Below are 13537 nucleotides of genomic sequence, written 5' to 3' on the forward strand. Positions count from 1 at the left end.
GAGAAGACCAGATATTCACGGATAAGCACCCAACATGTGCCCTTTCCAGTACCCCGTCTGTGAACACCAGCCCCTGTGGTGCGTTCTGAGTCCTGCAAATGCTGATCTGAAAGGTTCCTTCACATCCTCTAACTTACCTCTCCTGGGATGTCAACAGAAAAACCACGGTCAGAAGTAACTTAATGCTTCTCCTTCCATCAGCCAGGTCTAACAGAGGACAAAGGAAATGTTCTTCTCTATTCTGTTGCAGAGAGTCTAAGCTATAAAATGGGGCCAAATGGCCTCCCCCTGAGCACAAATAACAACAGGAGAAAGATCCATATGCAATCGAGTGTAGGATAAATGTGCTTAGCTGATCGTTCGTTTCCCTAATATTTTTTTTATGAATAGGCTTAGCTTATGGTAAGATGGGACTTTATGGTCCTGTAAGTCTTGCTTGTGTCAAAACAAATGAACTAGCCATCCTAGGGGGGAACTATCAATCCAATATATGTGTGTGCATGGGTGTGGGGAGTCAGACCTATTATACCTTTAAGAGCAAATTAGATGCTGTTCCTATGATTCATAAAGCTATATATCTAATGGCATGACTCGTCATCTAGAAAATAAACGTTTCGAGCCAGTTTCTCATCTCATAAATTTCCCCTCTGGCACTGAAGGACGTAAACTAAATGGGCTGACTCACAGGGAAACAATACAATTTGGATACTTTTAAATAAAAGATAAAATTGCCTTAGGGCACAGAGGGGTGTTGGGGTCCCGGGGATTGGCTGGCGAGCACAGGACAGGACATTGGGGGCCGCTGCCATTCCCAGCAGATAGGCTGGATAAGGCTGCTCCTGGGAAGCCCTTCATGATTCCAGACCTTCTTGGGTTTTCACAGCTTCATGACTTGTTGTGAACACCATGATGAAGCATCCAGTATGGAAATGGTCATGTTGGAGATGGACTTCTTGTAGGTGCTGTCTCCTGGAAGGCAAGAGAGCACGTGAAGCTCTCCCAGAGGCTGCAGCTTCCCATGGGATGGATCTCAGCACCCTCTCTGTATCCTTGTCCATTACTCTTGGTCTTCTTGTGCCATTGGGCTCCTGGTGGAGGTGGCAGCCTCTGTTCTCCTGTGTTTGTGTGAGTGGTTCCATACCTTCTGGTCTACACTGTTGGAAGGAGAAAGGGAAGGAGAGTTTTTCACATGGTTGTCACCTTGCCTGGCACAGCTTGAGGCCGGTTCCTCTTGTCCTGTCACTTGTTACCTGGGAGAAGAGACTGACCCCCACTTGGCTACAACCTCCTTTGAGGGAGCTGTAGAGAGCAAGAAGGTCCCCCCTGAGCCTCCTTTTCTCCAGGCTGAGCACCCCCAGCTCCCTCAGCCACTCCTCACATGACTGACTCTCCAGACCCTTCCCCAGCTCTGTCCCCTTCTTGGAACACAGTCCAACCCTCAACGTCTTTCTTGCAGTGAGGGGCCCAGAACTGGACACAGGACTCGAGGTGTGGCCTCACCAGTGCCCAGCACAAAGGGACAAGCCAGGGACCAGCCCTGGTTCCCCCAGGCTGGCCTTGCCCTCAGTCAGGACGGAGGCAGGAGCCGGTAACCCGGTTAGAGTGCGTAGGTGTGCTCGCTGTAATGAGCGTGGCCAGAGGACGCATCCATCCACTAACCTCGTTTGTGTGAAGGGTGACACAAGGCAGATGACAGCTGGGTACCTGCAGGATCTAATTAAAACGCATGCAAGGCTAGGCAGGCAAAGCAAAGGGGATTGCTCATCCAGCTTGCACTTAACAGCAGGAAAAAGAAAAACAGAAGGAATTGACTACTGAATTTGGCTAAAGGGCGTGGATTGGGCAGGTGGGGTTTTTTCTCTGCGTTGGGGATGAGCAAGGAGAAGCTGGGTTAGGGGCCAGGGAGGGAGCGTGCAGGGCTGGGGATGGGGAACAGCAGAGTCATCAGTGTGACAGTGCAGCTCTTCCCGGGATCACCCAACATCTGTCTGTGCCTGCAGCTCGTGTCTGTGCACACACATACCCTCAGCACAGGGTATTTATCTTGCTTCCTGGGGAGAGCACACGCTTCCCCATCCATCCACACACATCGGGTTCCGTTCCTATCCTGCACGGACCCGCCGCTCCCTGCAGACGTGTGTCTGCATCCATTTATCCGTGTGTCAGATAAGCTCCTCTCTTCATCCCTCTCTCCAATTATTTGGATGCCCTTTGCAGCCCAGCGCTTCAATTACATCCAAAGAACAGGGTAAAATAACATCACATTTTCTTTCTTTCATGTGTTTTTTCCTTCCTTTCTTTTTTCTTTTTTTTTTTTTTTTTTTTTTATCCTCCCCATTTTTTTCCACCTGGCACAGCCCCGTTTTGTAAATACCTGGAAGCAGAAAATTTTGAAGACGTGAGAGGCTTGAGGCGCCTCGTTAAAGGTGTTGGAGGTGTTTGGGGAGAGCGACAAAACCCCAGACAATGGGAGCCCTGACGTCAGGCTCTATTTATACCTCCTCCTTTCAGAAACCTCCCCGGGATGGCGCTTTTCCTAGAGTTTTCTGCTCAGTGCTGCAGTCTGAGCTGTCCCTGTCCTCCTCATAGGGCACAGTTTTATCTCAAAGGCGTACCCTGGCAGCACGGGCGGTATCGCTGGGGCCAGGCTTCCGCAGGCAGCTTTTTCCATGGGAGGAATAGTGCTGCTGGAAATGGGGCTGCTCAGCGTGGGTGAGGACCAATGAAGGTGTTTCACCTCCAAAATGTGCCTCCTAAAAGGTCAAAAGCGTTACAGAGCTTTGTTTTAGCGGGTGATGTTTTGGTGTTCTGATTATTCTAGCTGGGCGTCGTGGCTTTGCAGGGTTGGGTTGAATGTTGACTCTGTGTGTGTGCAGGGAGAGAGAGAGACCCTGTCTTCCAGGCTGGAGGTTTAATTACAGGCAAAGGGTAGTGAGAGAAACCACCATAAATCCATGATGTCTGAACTACAACAGGGTATGGAGTAAGGGATGTCCCATCCTGCAGTGTGGGGACTGACACCGAGCACCCCAAGCTGTGGGATGATCACATGGGAGACCTGGGTGGCTTTGGGAATTCAGACCCCAGCAAATGAACAGCTGTTATTCCAGGGATCCATTGGCATCATTAGAAGCAGTCAGGGGGGCTCCTGATCAGAGTGGGGACAGCCTCCAAGTATTTTCCAGTTGTTTTTTTTTTGTTGTTGTTGTTCCAGATACTTCTGTTTTGCTTGAGAGTCTTTCTTATGCAAGTGAATAAAGCAGCACTTTGCTTGCAGGAGGGCAATTTGTATGAATAACAAACTTGTGAGAAGGATGGAAGTGGTCTGTGTTGTTGGGAATGCAGGAATTACTTCAGGGGGACAGAAACAGCTGGGCAGATGGACATGTGGAAGAGTGGAAGAGTTTCATTGTACACAGCAGCAGGGTGCAGGTGCCATGTGTATGATGCCCATTGTCACAAAGGAACTTATATTTGTGCTCCTTCAGGCTCTTCCACCACAGGAGATCCCCTCCGTAGGGCTGTGCAGACACTCCCCATCCCCATTCCAAAAGCTGCACTCAGGGATGAACAGGAGTTAAACACAGGGAAGGGACGTGCCCAGGGCCATGCAGCAGTTCTGTTGCAGAGCTGGGGAGGACAGCACACACCCTCCCCATCCCATATTTCCTGTTCCCAGGGCTCTGCACACGCACCCTCCCCTGTGATGCTCAGCCCCGTGCGGCTGAGCCACTGGCCGGATTTCACTGAGTCCTCAGCACACGTGTTCACACTTTTTGTTCTCATGTCAGGCCTTCAAGGGAGCCCTGATGAGCTCATACTGGTGCTCGGGGAAAGGCGATGTTATCGAAGACTGGTGCAGGTGCGACCTCAACGCCTTCGATGAGAACGGACTCCCGAACTGCAGCCCTCTGCCTCCGCCTGTGTACGTATCGGGGCGAGCTCTCCTCCGAGTCACAGCCCCCCAGCAACAGCCCCTTTCCCATGGGTTGTGGCCCATCACCAGCCCCTTTCCCACAGGCCATGACCCCCTGGCACCAGCCCCTTTCCCACAGGCTCAGCCCACGGGCACCCCCACCTTTGGGCCCGGGGGCCGCAGTCCAGCCCCCCTCGCTCTGTGAGTGATGCCTTTAGGATATCCTGGCTCCGGCTGTGGCCCTGGAAGGTTTCCTTATAGATTTTCATCACCTGATTAGCAGGCCTTGTAGAATGGGATTTCAAATGCTGAAAGAAATGGAATTACAGTGCAATTCATTGTGGCTTGTCAGAGCAAGAGCAAATCAGGAGCAAAGTGATGGGGAATTAGCTGAGAAAGCAGGAAGACTGGCTCCAGCAAGCCACAAGGAGCAGAACACCTTCTTAGTGAGCCAATATCCTCGGAGGGGATTCATTTCCCATCCCGAGTCCAACAAACATGCTGTATGTTTGGAGCCAGACTCCTCGTATCCCTGTACTTGTGTTGTCATTTACCCCAGTGCAAAGGGAGCGGACGCCCCTGCACTAGCACAGCCAGGAGCACAAAGCTCCTCTGCCTTCATCCCAGCCCACGTTGTTCCTGCTCTGGGCAGGAGCTCCTGCACAGCTGCCCTGCTCTGGCTCTCACTCACACCTGGCAGCGGTTTGCTTGTTTGCAGCTGGGTAAATTCACACCACACCTGCCCCTTCCTTCCCCTCCTTCCGCCCTCCCTCGCCTTTGCTGGCTGGCAGTGCAGACCAGACCCTCCCCTCCCATGGACTCAGCCCCACTGGGTTTCCAGAAGCTGGATCCTCTCCTCTTTTTCTCCTGGGCTGTTGGTCCTTGGTTCCTTGTGGGCTGCTGAAGCTCAGCAGTTCTCCCAGATGATGAAGGCCCCTTTGGATGGTGTATTTGGGGTTGCATGGTTGTGGTTGCATGAGCTTAGCTTTTCCAGGAGCAGGGGAAGGCAAGGGCACACACTGCAGTAGGCTGAACCCAACTAACCTTCAACTGGAGGTTCTTCCATGCTCACCTGCCCACTCTGCCCTTGTGCCCTCTGTCCTTGGGGGGTCTTTGTGCACATACCTGTGTATGAGTGTGAGCCCTGCCAGGGGTTGGACTATTTTTAGAGGTGGATTCCTCCCCAGAAAGAGAGCTGATGTCTTATTTGGTTTCTTTCCTGTCTCCTGCCCCAGCCTGAGGCTCTCCCCCAACGTGGAGCCCTCCAGCACCGTGGTCAGTCTGGAGTGGCTGGATGTGCAGCCTGCCATTGGGACAAAGGTGTCTGACTATGTCCTGCAGCACAAGAAGGTGGATGAGTACACGGACACAGACCTCTACACAGGTGGGTGTGAGGGCAAACTCCTCGTGGAGCAGAGGGTTAAAGGTGATGCCTCCTGTGCCCTGCCTGGCTGAGAGCTGCTGCTTTGGTGGAAAACAGTGCACAGAGCCAAGGTGTTACATGAGGTATCAAACCCACTCCATTCTAGAGGCTTCTGCAGACATGGGGATTGGAGGGGAAGGGGAAATACAGAAATGCAGTAAGGCAGAAGGAAATAGTTTGTCCTTTTCGGGCAGGAGAGCTGTGAGTTGGAGTTTCTGAAGTGACTGTTTGATCTGATCAGTCTGAAATGCCACAGGATTGTGGATGTGGGGAGGGGGAAGGTCATCCCTCAACAGCTCAAGGGCTTTACTGGTCTATTCCAGTGAGTACTGCATTGCATGTCCACCTTTGAAAGGACACTTTCAGTTGCCTTGCACAAGGAACTCAAAGCCTGCAGTATTTAGGGAGATCGTTTAGACTGCACAAAACTTCTCCAGGGGAATCTGAAACTTCCCTGGGTTGGAATTTAGTTCCCAGGCTTGTACTGAGTGGTCTGTGCCTTGCAAAGGCTTTGTCAGCATTTCAAGCCATGCTCCAGGAGCTGCTGGACAAGGCGTAGGGCTGTGAAGGATGGGGCTGGATTTGAGTGAGTCAATGATGGATTTCAAAAAATAGGACTTGAGACCTTGAGTGATGGTAGTGCTGCATGGAAAGCCAGGCAGAACCTACTGCTTTTTGCCCGAGGATTTTGGATGTAGTTTGTTAAAGAAGCTTGTGGGACTCGCTGGGGGCAGCTGGTCTCAGAGCAGGGAGCCTCGCTGTGCTCGTGCAGACTTGCAAGGGCTCCCAGGGAATCCTGGCAAGATGTTGGGCTGTGTTTCCCTGTTGAGAAAAACAGCCTTGGGAAGACGATTCAGAGAAAGATCAGGGGTTGCACACAGGCAGTCCTTAGGTCGGGGTCAGCTTTCTCAGCTTGTGGTGGGGATTTTTCTTCTCCTCCCTGATGTAAGACCCTCTGAGCCAAGTGTTTAGCTGCCATGAGCTGCCTCAGTACACGGCCACGGGGAAGATTCCACCCTCTCTGTTCATCCCAGGCCCATATATTCTGCAACATAGATGCCACCATATCCAAAAATTGTGTGCTCTAAGAGCTGGCCTATTTCTGCTGTAGAGAGCCAGATCCTCACATCCTGGTGGCCCTGGCTGTTTGTGGAGACCCCTGTGAGAGGGAGCTCTGGTTCCTGGCTCATACAGGGCCTTTCTCCTACACCTTTCCAGCATCCAGTTCCAGGGCTGCCCAATGTGGCCATGGCCCCTGGGTTATGTTTCTTGTTTCCTGACATGGAAGGAGGCTAGTTCTTTATCTTGAAGGGACACCCTCCAGTAATGGAGAAAGAAAACAAGCCACCAAAGGAGGGGCTTTGTTTTGGATGGTGATTCCAGATTGCTCACACATCGGTCAGGTGAGGCCAGACCAGGGAAACGTGGGGTTTCTCCTTTGAAGTGGCTGGATCTTTGCCTGGCAACCAGAGTAGGAAATACAGATTATTATTATTATTTTGCTTTTATGACTGCCATGTGTTTGACAGGCAATTGAATTCATTGTGGGGAGTTGCCCTCCCCTCTCCCTGCTCTGGGGGACTGTTTGGGACAGAATGACCCTATTAACAATTAAAGAGAAAAGCCAATCCTAAATCTATCCTTTTTTTTTTTTTTTTTCTATGCTGCTTATAACCAAACAACACTCCTGCCTTCATTCCTTTCTTACCCTACAGGCCTCTAATGCCAGATGACTTGATTCCTGCAAATACTTTGCGTAGGTTTGCAGAGGTGCTGACTGCTACAGCTCTCAAAGGCTTCACCCAACCAAAAATCCTGCCCTGGGTGTCCCCTCCCCACCATCATCCACCCATCCTGCTGCACCACAACTCATCCCATCTGAGCAGCATCCACAAAAACAGTAACTCAACCCCAGAGGGGGAATCTTTGGGAGGTGGCATGTGGGATATGAAATTTGGATGGCTTTTAATGGACGTTGGCACGTCGTCCTTCCCCCTCAGTCTCTCAGCTGCTGGCAGGGAGGAGCAGGTTGCTCCTGGTGCTGGGAGGTTCACCACAGGTATTGGCAGAGTGTGGCAGCTCTGGGCTGGGGGATCCAGCAAGGCTGGAGAGCTCTCGAGGCTGCTGCCATTCATCCCTTGGATCTCTTGAGTTTAAATGAGTGAGTTATTTGTGCTTGGACAGTGGTTTTGTTTGCTTTGTTGCATTTGTAGCCATTTCTTATTGTGATTCCTGGCACTGGCTGAGGCTAGAGCTGTCTCAACCTGTTCATCAGCCCTGTTGCAAAGTAGATGGTACCTGGCCCCTGCCTCACCTGCCTTCTGCCTTCCTCCTGCCCCACACAAACCTCCAGTCTCTCACCCACACAAAACTCCTTGGCCTCCCCTTTGCAACTGGAAGATGTAGCTTTTCCCTTGAGCCAGAAAATATTTGCTCCTCTTCCTCCTGGAGCAGAGTCAGGAGGGAGTTTTGAGGTTGGTCTAACACGTGTCCCCTCTGCTCCCTGCTGGGCTCCACACGAACGGGGTGATGCTGCGGGACAGGGCGCAGGGAGCCGGGAGCCTGCATGGCTCGGCTGCCCTTGGCTGTGGGAGCTTTTTTTAAGAGGCTTGTTACTGGTGCTTAGAAAAACACAACCCTTGGCCCATCTGAGGCCGAGAGGAGGTGAACTTGTGTGCGAAACAAACCACGCTTTCAACACCAGCGCGCGGGGAGCGAGCGGGCCCTGCGCTCGGGAGCCAGCGGAGAACGCGGGGAGCAATTACATCCCAAAGCTGTTTATTAAAACTTGTGGAAATTACTCATAACTCCATGTGTGCGATGGCTTTGTAGTTGAGTGATGCTCTTTGTTTGAACATGGGGCTCTCGGAGAGGGCGAGAGCGTGGTGTGGTGTGTGTGTGTGTGCGCGCGGCCGAGCCCGCCAGCGCATTATGTCATGGACGAAGCAGGCGCTGCACTTGAGAGAGGGAGAGGGAGAAATGTGTTTTACAGGGTGAGGTACAAACTGAAATGGCTGTGAACATCTGGAACTGATATTAGGCTTGGAAAATGTTTTCTGTCACTCCAACACTCCTCTGGAGGAAGGTTTCTGAAGTTAAGAAGCTCCAAAGGGGATGGGGGGGGGGGTTGTGGAGGGATGGGGGGATAACATGACTGTGGTGCAAAGTGCTTTTTATGTCTCTATTCTCTAAGCCAGGCCGTGTCCCTGCCTGTGCCAGAGTGGGTATCACCACTGCCAGTTGTGGTGGCCCTGGCTTAAAAAGTCCCCTGGAGCAGCTGAGCCCCTCTGCCTGAGCTGGTCTTGCGTGGGGAGTGCAGCATCCTCCAGCTCATGCTGGGCAGGAGGACAGAAGGATCCTTGCCCTTGTTGTAGGGTTGGGAGACGAGGAACTGAGGTGGGAGGCCTTGTCTGAAAGCTGAAGGGTGAAATCCTGGTGTGGGGACAGGCAGAGCTGTGCCTGGTTTTAACACCACCTGGACCATCTCTGGGGCCCACTTGGGAGGTCGGACCCGCCTGGGGGCTGGAGCAGGTTGGAGCTGCTGCTGCGAGTGAGCAAAATGCAAGGTTTAGAAATAAAAAAAAAACGCTTTGAATGTGTTTGTAGCACATTTGTAGGGATGGCTGGGGGAAGACGAGGGGCTGGGCTTTGGCTGTGTGGTGGACTGTGGTCCATGGGCTGAGCAGGGGGCTGTGTTGCTGCTGTGATGCTTTGTGGCTCTGGGAGCTCCTCGATCCCTTCATCAATGTTCTTTTCCTGGGGCAATTTTATTCCCCTCCTGCCCCTCTGTTTGTTGCTGGGTCTCTGAACACAGATCTGGGGGGATTTTGGGAGGGCAACCATGTGCCTGCATCGTGGATGGTGAGGGGGGTGGTTTGAGGGGTGAGCCATGAGGGTGTCTCAATGCACTTTGCTGGTAATAAGTCAGACCTTGCGTGTTCTGCTGTAGGAACGGGCTCTCCTTTCTCTGCAGACAAAGGGGCAAAAACAAGGCACAGAGGTAAAATGCCTGTGCTGAGGTCACGAGAGCTGGACAGTGAATTAACCTCAGCATGGGACAGTACTCACCTCTGAGAGCAGAAGGGGGTGCAGGTCCTGGATCCCCCCAGCTTTGTGCCCTGCCCTGTGCTCACTCTGCTGTCAGGACCCCCAGGCTGGCCACTGAACTACTCTGCACCTCCCAGTCATTCCCCACCACCAAGGTGGGCAACCCTGTACCTGTGCACAGCACTGGCAGTAGCTCTGTCCTTGAGCATGAATCCACCCCCTCCTGCTTGTGCTCCAGCATCAAAGTGGGCAGAACTGGGGAGATGCAGAGAAAGGAAGTGTCCCTTGCTGTCACTGTGGTTGAAGGTGACAGCAAGTGTGAACTAAGTGTTGCCACAATGCACTGCTAGCTCTGTGCTGCTGGCGCAGGTCACAGAAGGATTGGGAAGCTCTCCCTCTCTCCCAGCCCTTCATCTTCTGTCCTGTGCTTTGTAGGCTCTCACACTGTGGTTTCCTGCCTATTTCTGTGGTACTTTACAGCTCAGTGTGTGCTGACAGCTGAGTCAGTGTAGCTGGGGACATTGCAGGGTATTGGCTGGATAAACTACACAACAAACAGCTCACCTGTTTTTATACAGCGGGTGGTCATGAGATGCCCTGTCCCTGCAGGGCAGGTGAGGTCTGAGCAGAGACTCCTAAAGTTTATGACCTCAAGGGATCCTGGCTGCCCTGGGGTCTTTTTGCAGTGATCACATTCTGAAGAGGTAGCCCTCATCCAGAACAGCTTGTAATCCTCAAAGAAAGGATGAGAACAGAAACACAGCCTGCTGAGTGAGCTTGTTGGAGACCTCAGAGCAGGAGAATGTGGAGTCTGGCAGTCTGCTCAGAGACCTCTGGTGTGCTGGGACCCTCGACATACAGGAGGGTGGTGTGGAGAAGAACCAGCAGGTAACCTGGGAGGGTGTCTGGAGAGCAGACTGGGCAGAGTGATGTGCAGGAGTGGAAGATATGGTTATATAAAACCTGTGCACATCACCATGCCAGCGTTGCAGACTTCTCTGGAGCAGAGCTGCTCTGCAGAGGAGTCTTTGCATATGCACCAAGTCTATAAAAGAAAGTGAAAGAGGTCAAACCAGAAGGCTGAGTGTCTTGTACACTTGCAAGTTGTGCTCTGAATTGAGGCTCAGGAGTATCTTATTTATATCTTCCCTCCGTGGTGTGGAGCACAGCTCTGACGTGTCTGGATGGCCAGGGCTGTATGGATATAGCTATGGCAACCATCACTTCCAGACACCCTCTTGTGTGCAAGCTGTGCTGCTACTGCTGTGTGAAAACCAGGGGTAGGATGGAAGAGGAGAAAAGAACTCTCCTGCCAGAGCAAATCCTGTGTCAGTAAGGAGTCAGCGCAGCCTTCGTACAACCAGGTTGCACTCCTATTACATGCCATAAAAATCATCTTTATAGTCTTGGCTGCCAAACAGGCTGAGCACCAGAGTGAAGTAGCACAGCAGGAGGTGACACTGCCCTTAGTAAGGAGCTTGAGGTCCAGTTATAACTGGGTAAATATATGAACATTGCCTCTGCCTCTTCTGCAAGCACATGGGTAAAGATGTTTTCAACACCCAGAGTGCCCGTCTTGAGTGCTGAATCCACTTGTTAGCAAAAGGAAAGATGATTCAAAAAGAGGCCTTTGAAGTGAAGGTCAAGTTTTTGGAAGCTGCTTCCTGGGATGTGTTGTGTAATAGCACCAAGCAAGTGCTTAATTTTGGCCATTACCCTGGCTGTGAATCTCTGATTTCTCTCTCACTGGGACAGTTGTAGTTATTTCCACCTACCAGTGTCATTTTTGTATCCTGGAAAGCAGAAGGGAGGTGGAGGGTTCTCAGCTCTCAATTAGGGTTGAGTCAGTTGCCGAAATATTTCATTAATTCACATTTCCATAGGGTTGTTCCAGGGTTTTTTATTTTTATCTGCCCAGTCACCTTTTGGCCAGAACTGGGCATTATCTTCACTTTCTCCCAAATCACTTTATAGGTGGAGACCTGGGACCGTCTGCCCTTTCCCTGCTGTCTGCAGAGGATGGAGCAGCCTGGCTGGTGCCACGACTGTGTCATGCACTTCAGGAGCACTGTTTGCCAAGGGCTTTGTGCTGTCTGCTCAGAGCTGCCTCTCCCTCAAGGCTAAGGAGAGCTGTAGATGCTCCCTTCTAGCTAAGAGGGCTCTGAACTTCTTTACATGGCAGTTAATGAGGCCAGTCATGGAGTTTTTTTGCTGGTCTGTAATTTTACCCTGTAGGATTAAGTTTCTCCTGATCTGGAAAAGTCAAGGCCACAAATCCATCTTGTCAGAAAGCATCAAAAGCCAAGGCTGCTAACACAGCCAGATGGATCACGGCATGTGAGTGCAGAGCAGTGGAACTTTTTCATAGGAGCCTTTATTGACTAGACAGGCTTTTCTAATCAATAAATTGTGGCTGGAATTTGGAGGGAAGCTCAGTCTGTGTCTGCAAAGCTGGTGCTTGGCAATGCAGCCCTGAGCTATATGGAAAATACAGGCTATGGGGCATCTGTGGATGCAACACAACCCTGCTCTGGGAGGAAACTTGGGCATTCTCACTGAGCAAACTAGGTGAGTCTTCCCTTTGGATGGGCTCTGAATGATGCCCAGACTGAGATTCCTTGCCAGAGTAGGATCTTCCTGGAGATTCTGCATGTTCCTCTCATTCTAACCAAAGCCTGGGATGATATCCTGAATGGGATGAGGAATCTGCTTTCCAGTCCTCTGGCTGCTGTTGAGGTTTCCCATGTATTCAGCTTTGTCAGGTGGCTGAAATACAGTCCAAAAAGTCAGATAGTGTCCCTCCATGCTTCTCTGGAAGGAAATAAGGATAGAAAAGGGTTCCAGGGAGGCACAGAGACTGCCTTGGGACAGCCTATTCTGTCCTGTTTGAAACCTCTCAATCCTTGCACAGGAGGTGCTCTGAGGATGTTGCAATGATCCTGGGCTGTGATCCTGTCAGGTGTGTGCTCTGCCCTGCCAGCATCAAATCTGCTCCAGCCCTCACCCTTCCTCAGGCACATCCACCTTCAGTGGCACATGGTGGTACCAGCCCTCCACCTCTGCATCTCCCAGGCTGAGCTGGGTACACTGTGTGTCCTGAGAACCACCATTCCCTGCTCACCAAATTGATGGGGGCTCCTCTTGCTGGGCAGTGGCTCAAGGTGGGGCCTCTCATCTATTCCCCATGTTGTGTGAGGGGAGTTCAGTAAAAATGGAGAGGGATTAAACCTCGAGTCAGGGGATTTGCCAATTAAAATAACTGCTCCTCCTGCAGTTTCATATGATACAACAGAGACCCTCCCAGTCTCCCCTGTGACCCCTTCCCAGTTTGTTCAGCTTGCCAGGGATTGAGATCTGGCTCTTTGGAGCGAGGGGGCAGCTGGGTCTAGGTTACATTTCGTGCTGTTTAGATAGGATAAACCTTTCCTCCCTGTAATTGGGTGATTGGACTTGTGAGCTTTCCCAGATATTAATCTGCAGACCCTAGAGGGGGTTAGATTAGGTTATGGAGACATAATAGGAAATACTGCTCTGGCTAGTTTGGGTTATGGGGGATAGGGTGGATATTCTGCAGCATTCCCATGCTGGGTTCCTGCTGATCAGACCTGTGTGGTGAGGTCAAGGAACGGTCTTCTCTCAGCATCAGGTTGACTTGGTCTTTGCTGGGAGCGACTGTCTCTGAACTCTTACTGCCCCTGTAACCCTGCTTTTCCAAAGAACAGGACTGTGACCTCTCCTTTGCTGGAGGGAGGGGCGGGTGGTACTGACCTGCTGCTGGGGCTTGTTCTCAGAGGAGAGGACATCCTTTTTTTCAAATGGGTGTCACGTCTCCAGGATCCTCGGGATAGAAAAAGCTTCATGTGCATAATTGTTGGTGTTTGGACCTAGTAAGATCTTCCTCCTTGCTCACCTGTGTGGTGCCAGCCGTGGGGAAGGGGTTGATGCATCGCAGAGGGGATCACTTAGAGCAGTGAGCATTTGAGTGCATGTGTCCCTTCTGCCCCATGTGAGAGATGTATTTGAGGAAGGATGTCACGTTGATCTAGTCAGTGGCAGTGAGATGAGCTTGTCCCTGTGTCCAAATGAGTGTTTTGGAGCTGTGGTGGTGAGGGATCCTGCACTGGAGCAGCACCCTGAGGTGTACTGGAGAA

At 51.6% G+C, this 13537-nt stretch overlaps 1 protein-coding gene across 5 annotated transcripts in view; it reads left to right on the forward strand.

Moving 5' to 3' along the window:
* Positions 1-13537, forward strand: part of ASTN2 (astrotactin 2) — a 324472-nt gene that overhangs the window by 237541 nt on the left and 73394 nt on the right. For 4 of the 5 annotated variants that reach the window (XM_051807886.1, XM_051807888.1, XM_051807887.1 and 1 more), the window contains 2 exons: positions 3792-3925; positions 5152-5300. In XM_051807886.1, coding sequence (XP_051663846.1) covers positions 3792-3925; positions 5152-5300 — 283 coding nt within the window. Of the gene's footprint in view, positions 1-3791; positions 3926-5151; positions 5301-7054; positions 7672-13537 lie in introns of those variants that run through there. The other variant, XM_051807889.1, reaches the window with a different exon arrangement.

Source organism: Manacus candei, unplaced genomic scaffold (assembly GCF_025592945.1).
Source record: "Manacus candei isolate 608988 ecotype Guabito, Panama unplaced genomic scaffold, ASM2559294v1 h1tg000071l, whole genome shotgun sequence".
Taxonomy (NCBI): Eukaryota; Metazoa; Chordata; class Aves; order Passeriformes; family Pipridae; genus Manacus; species Manacus candei.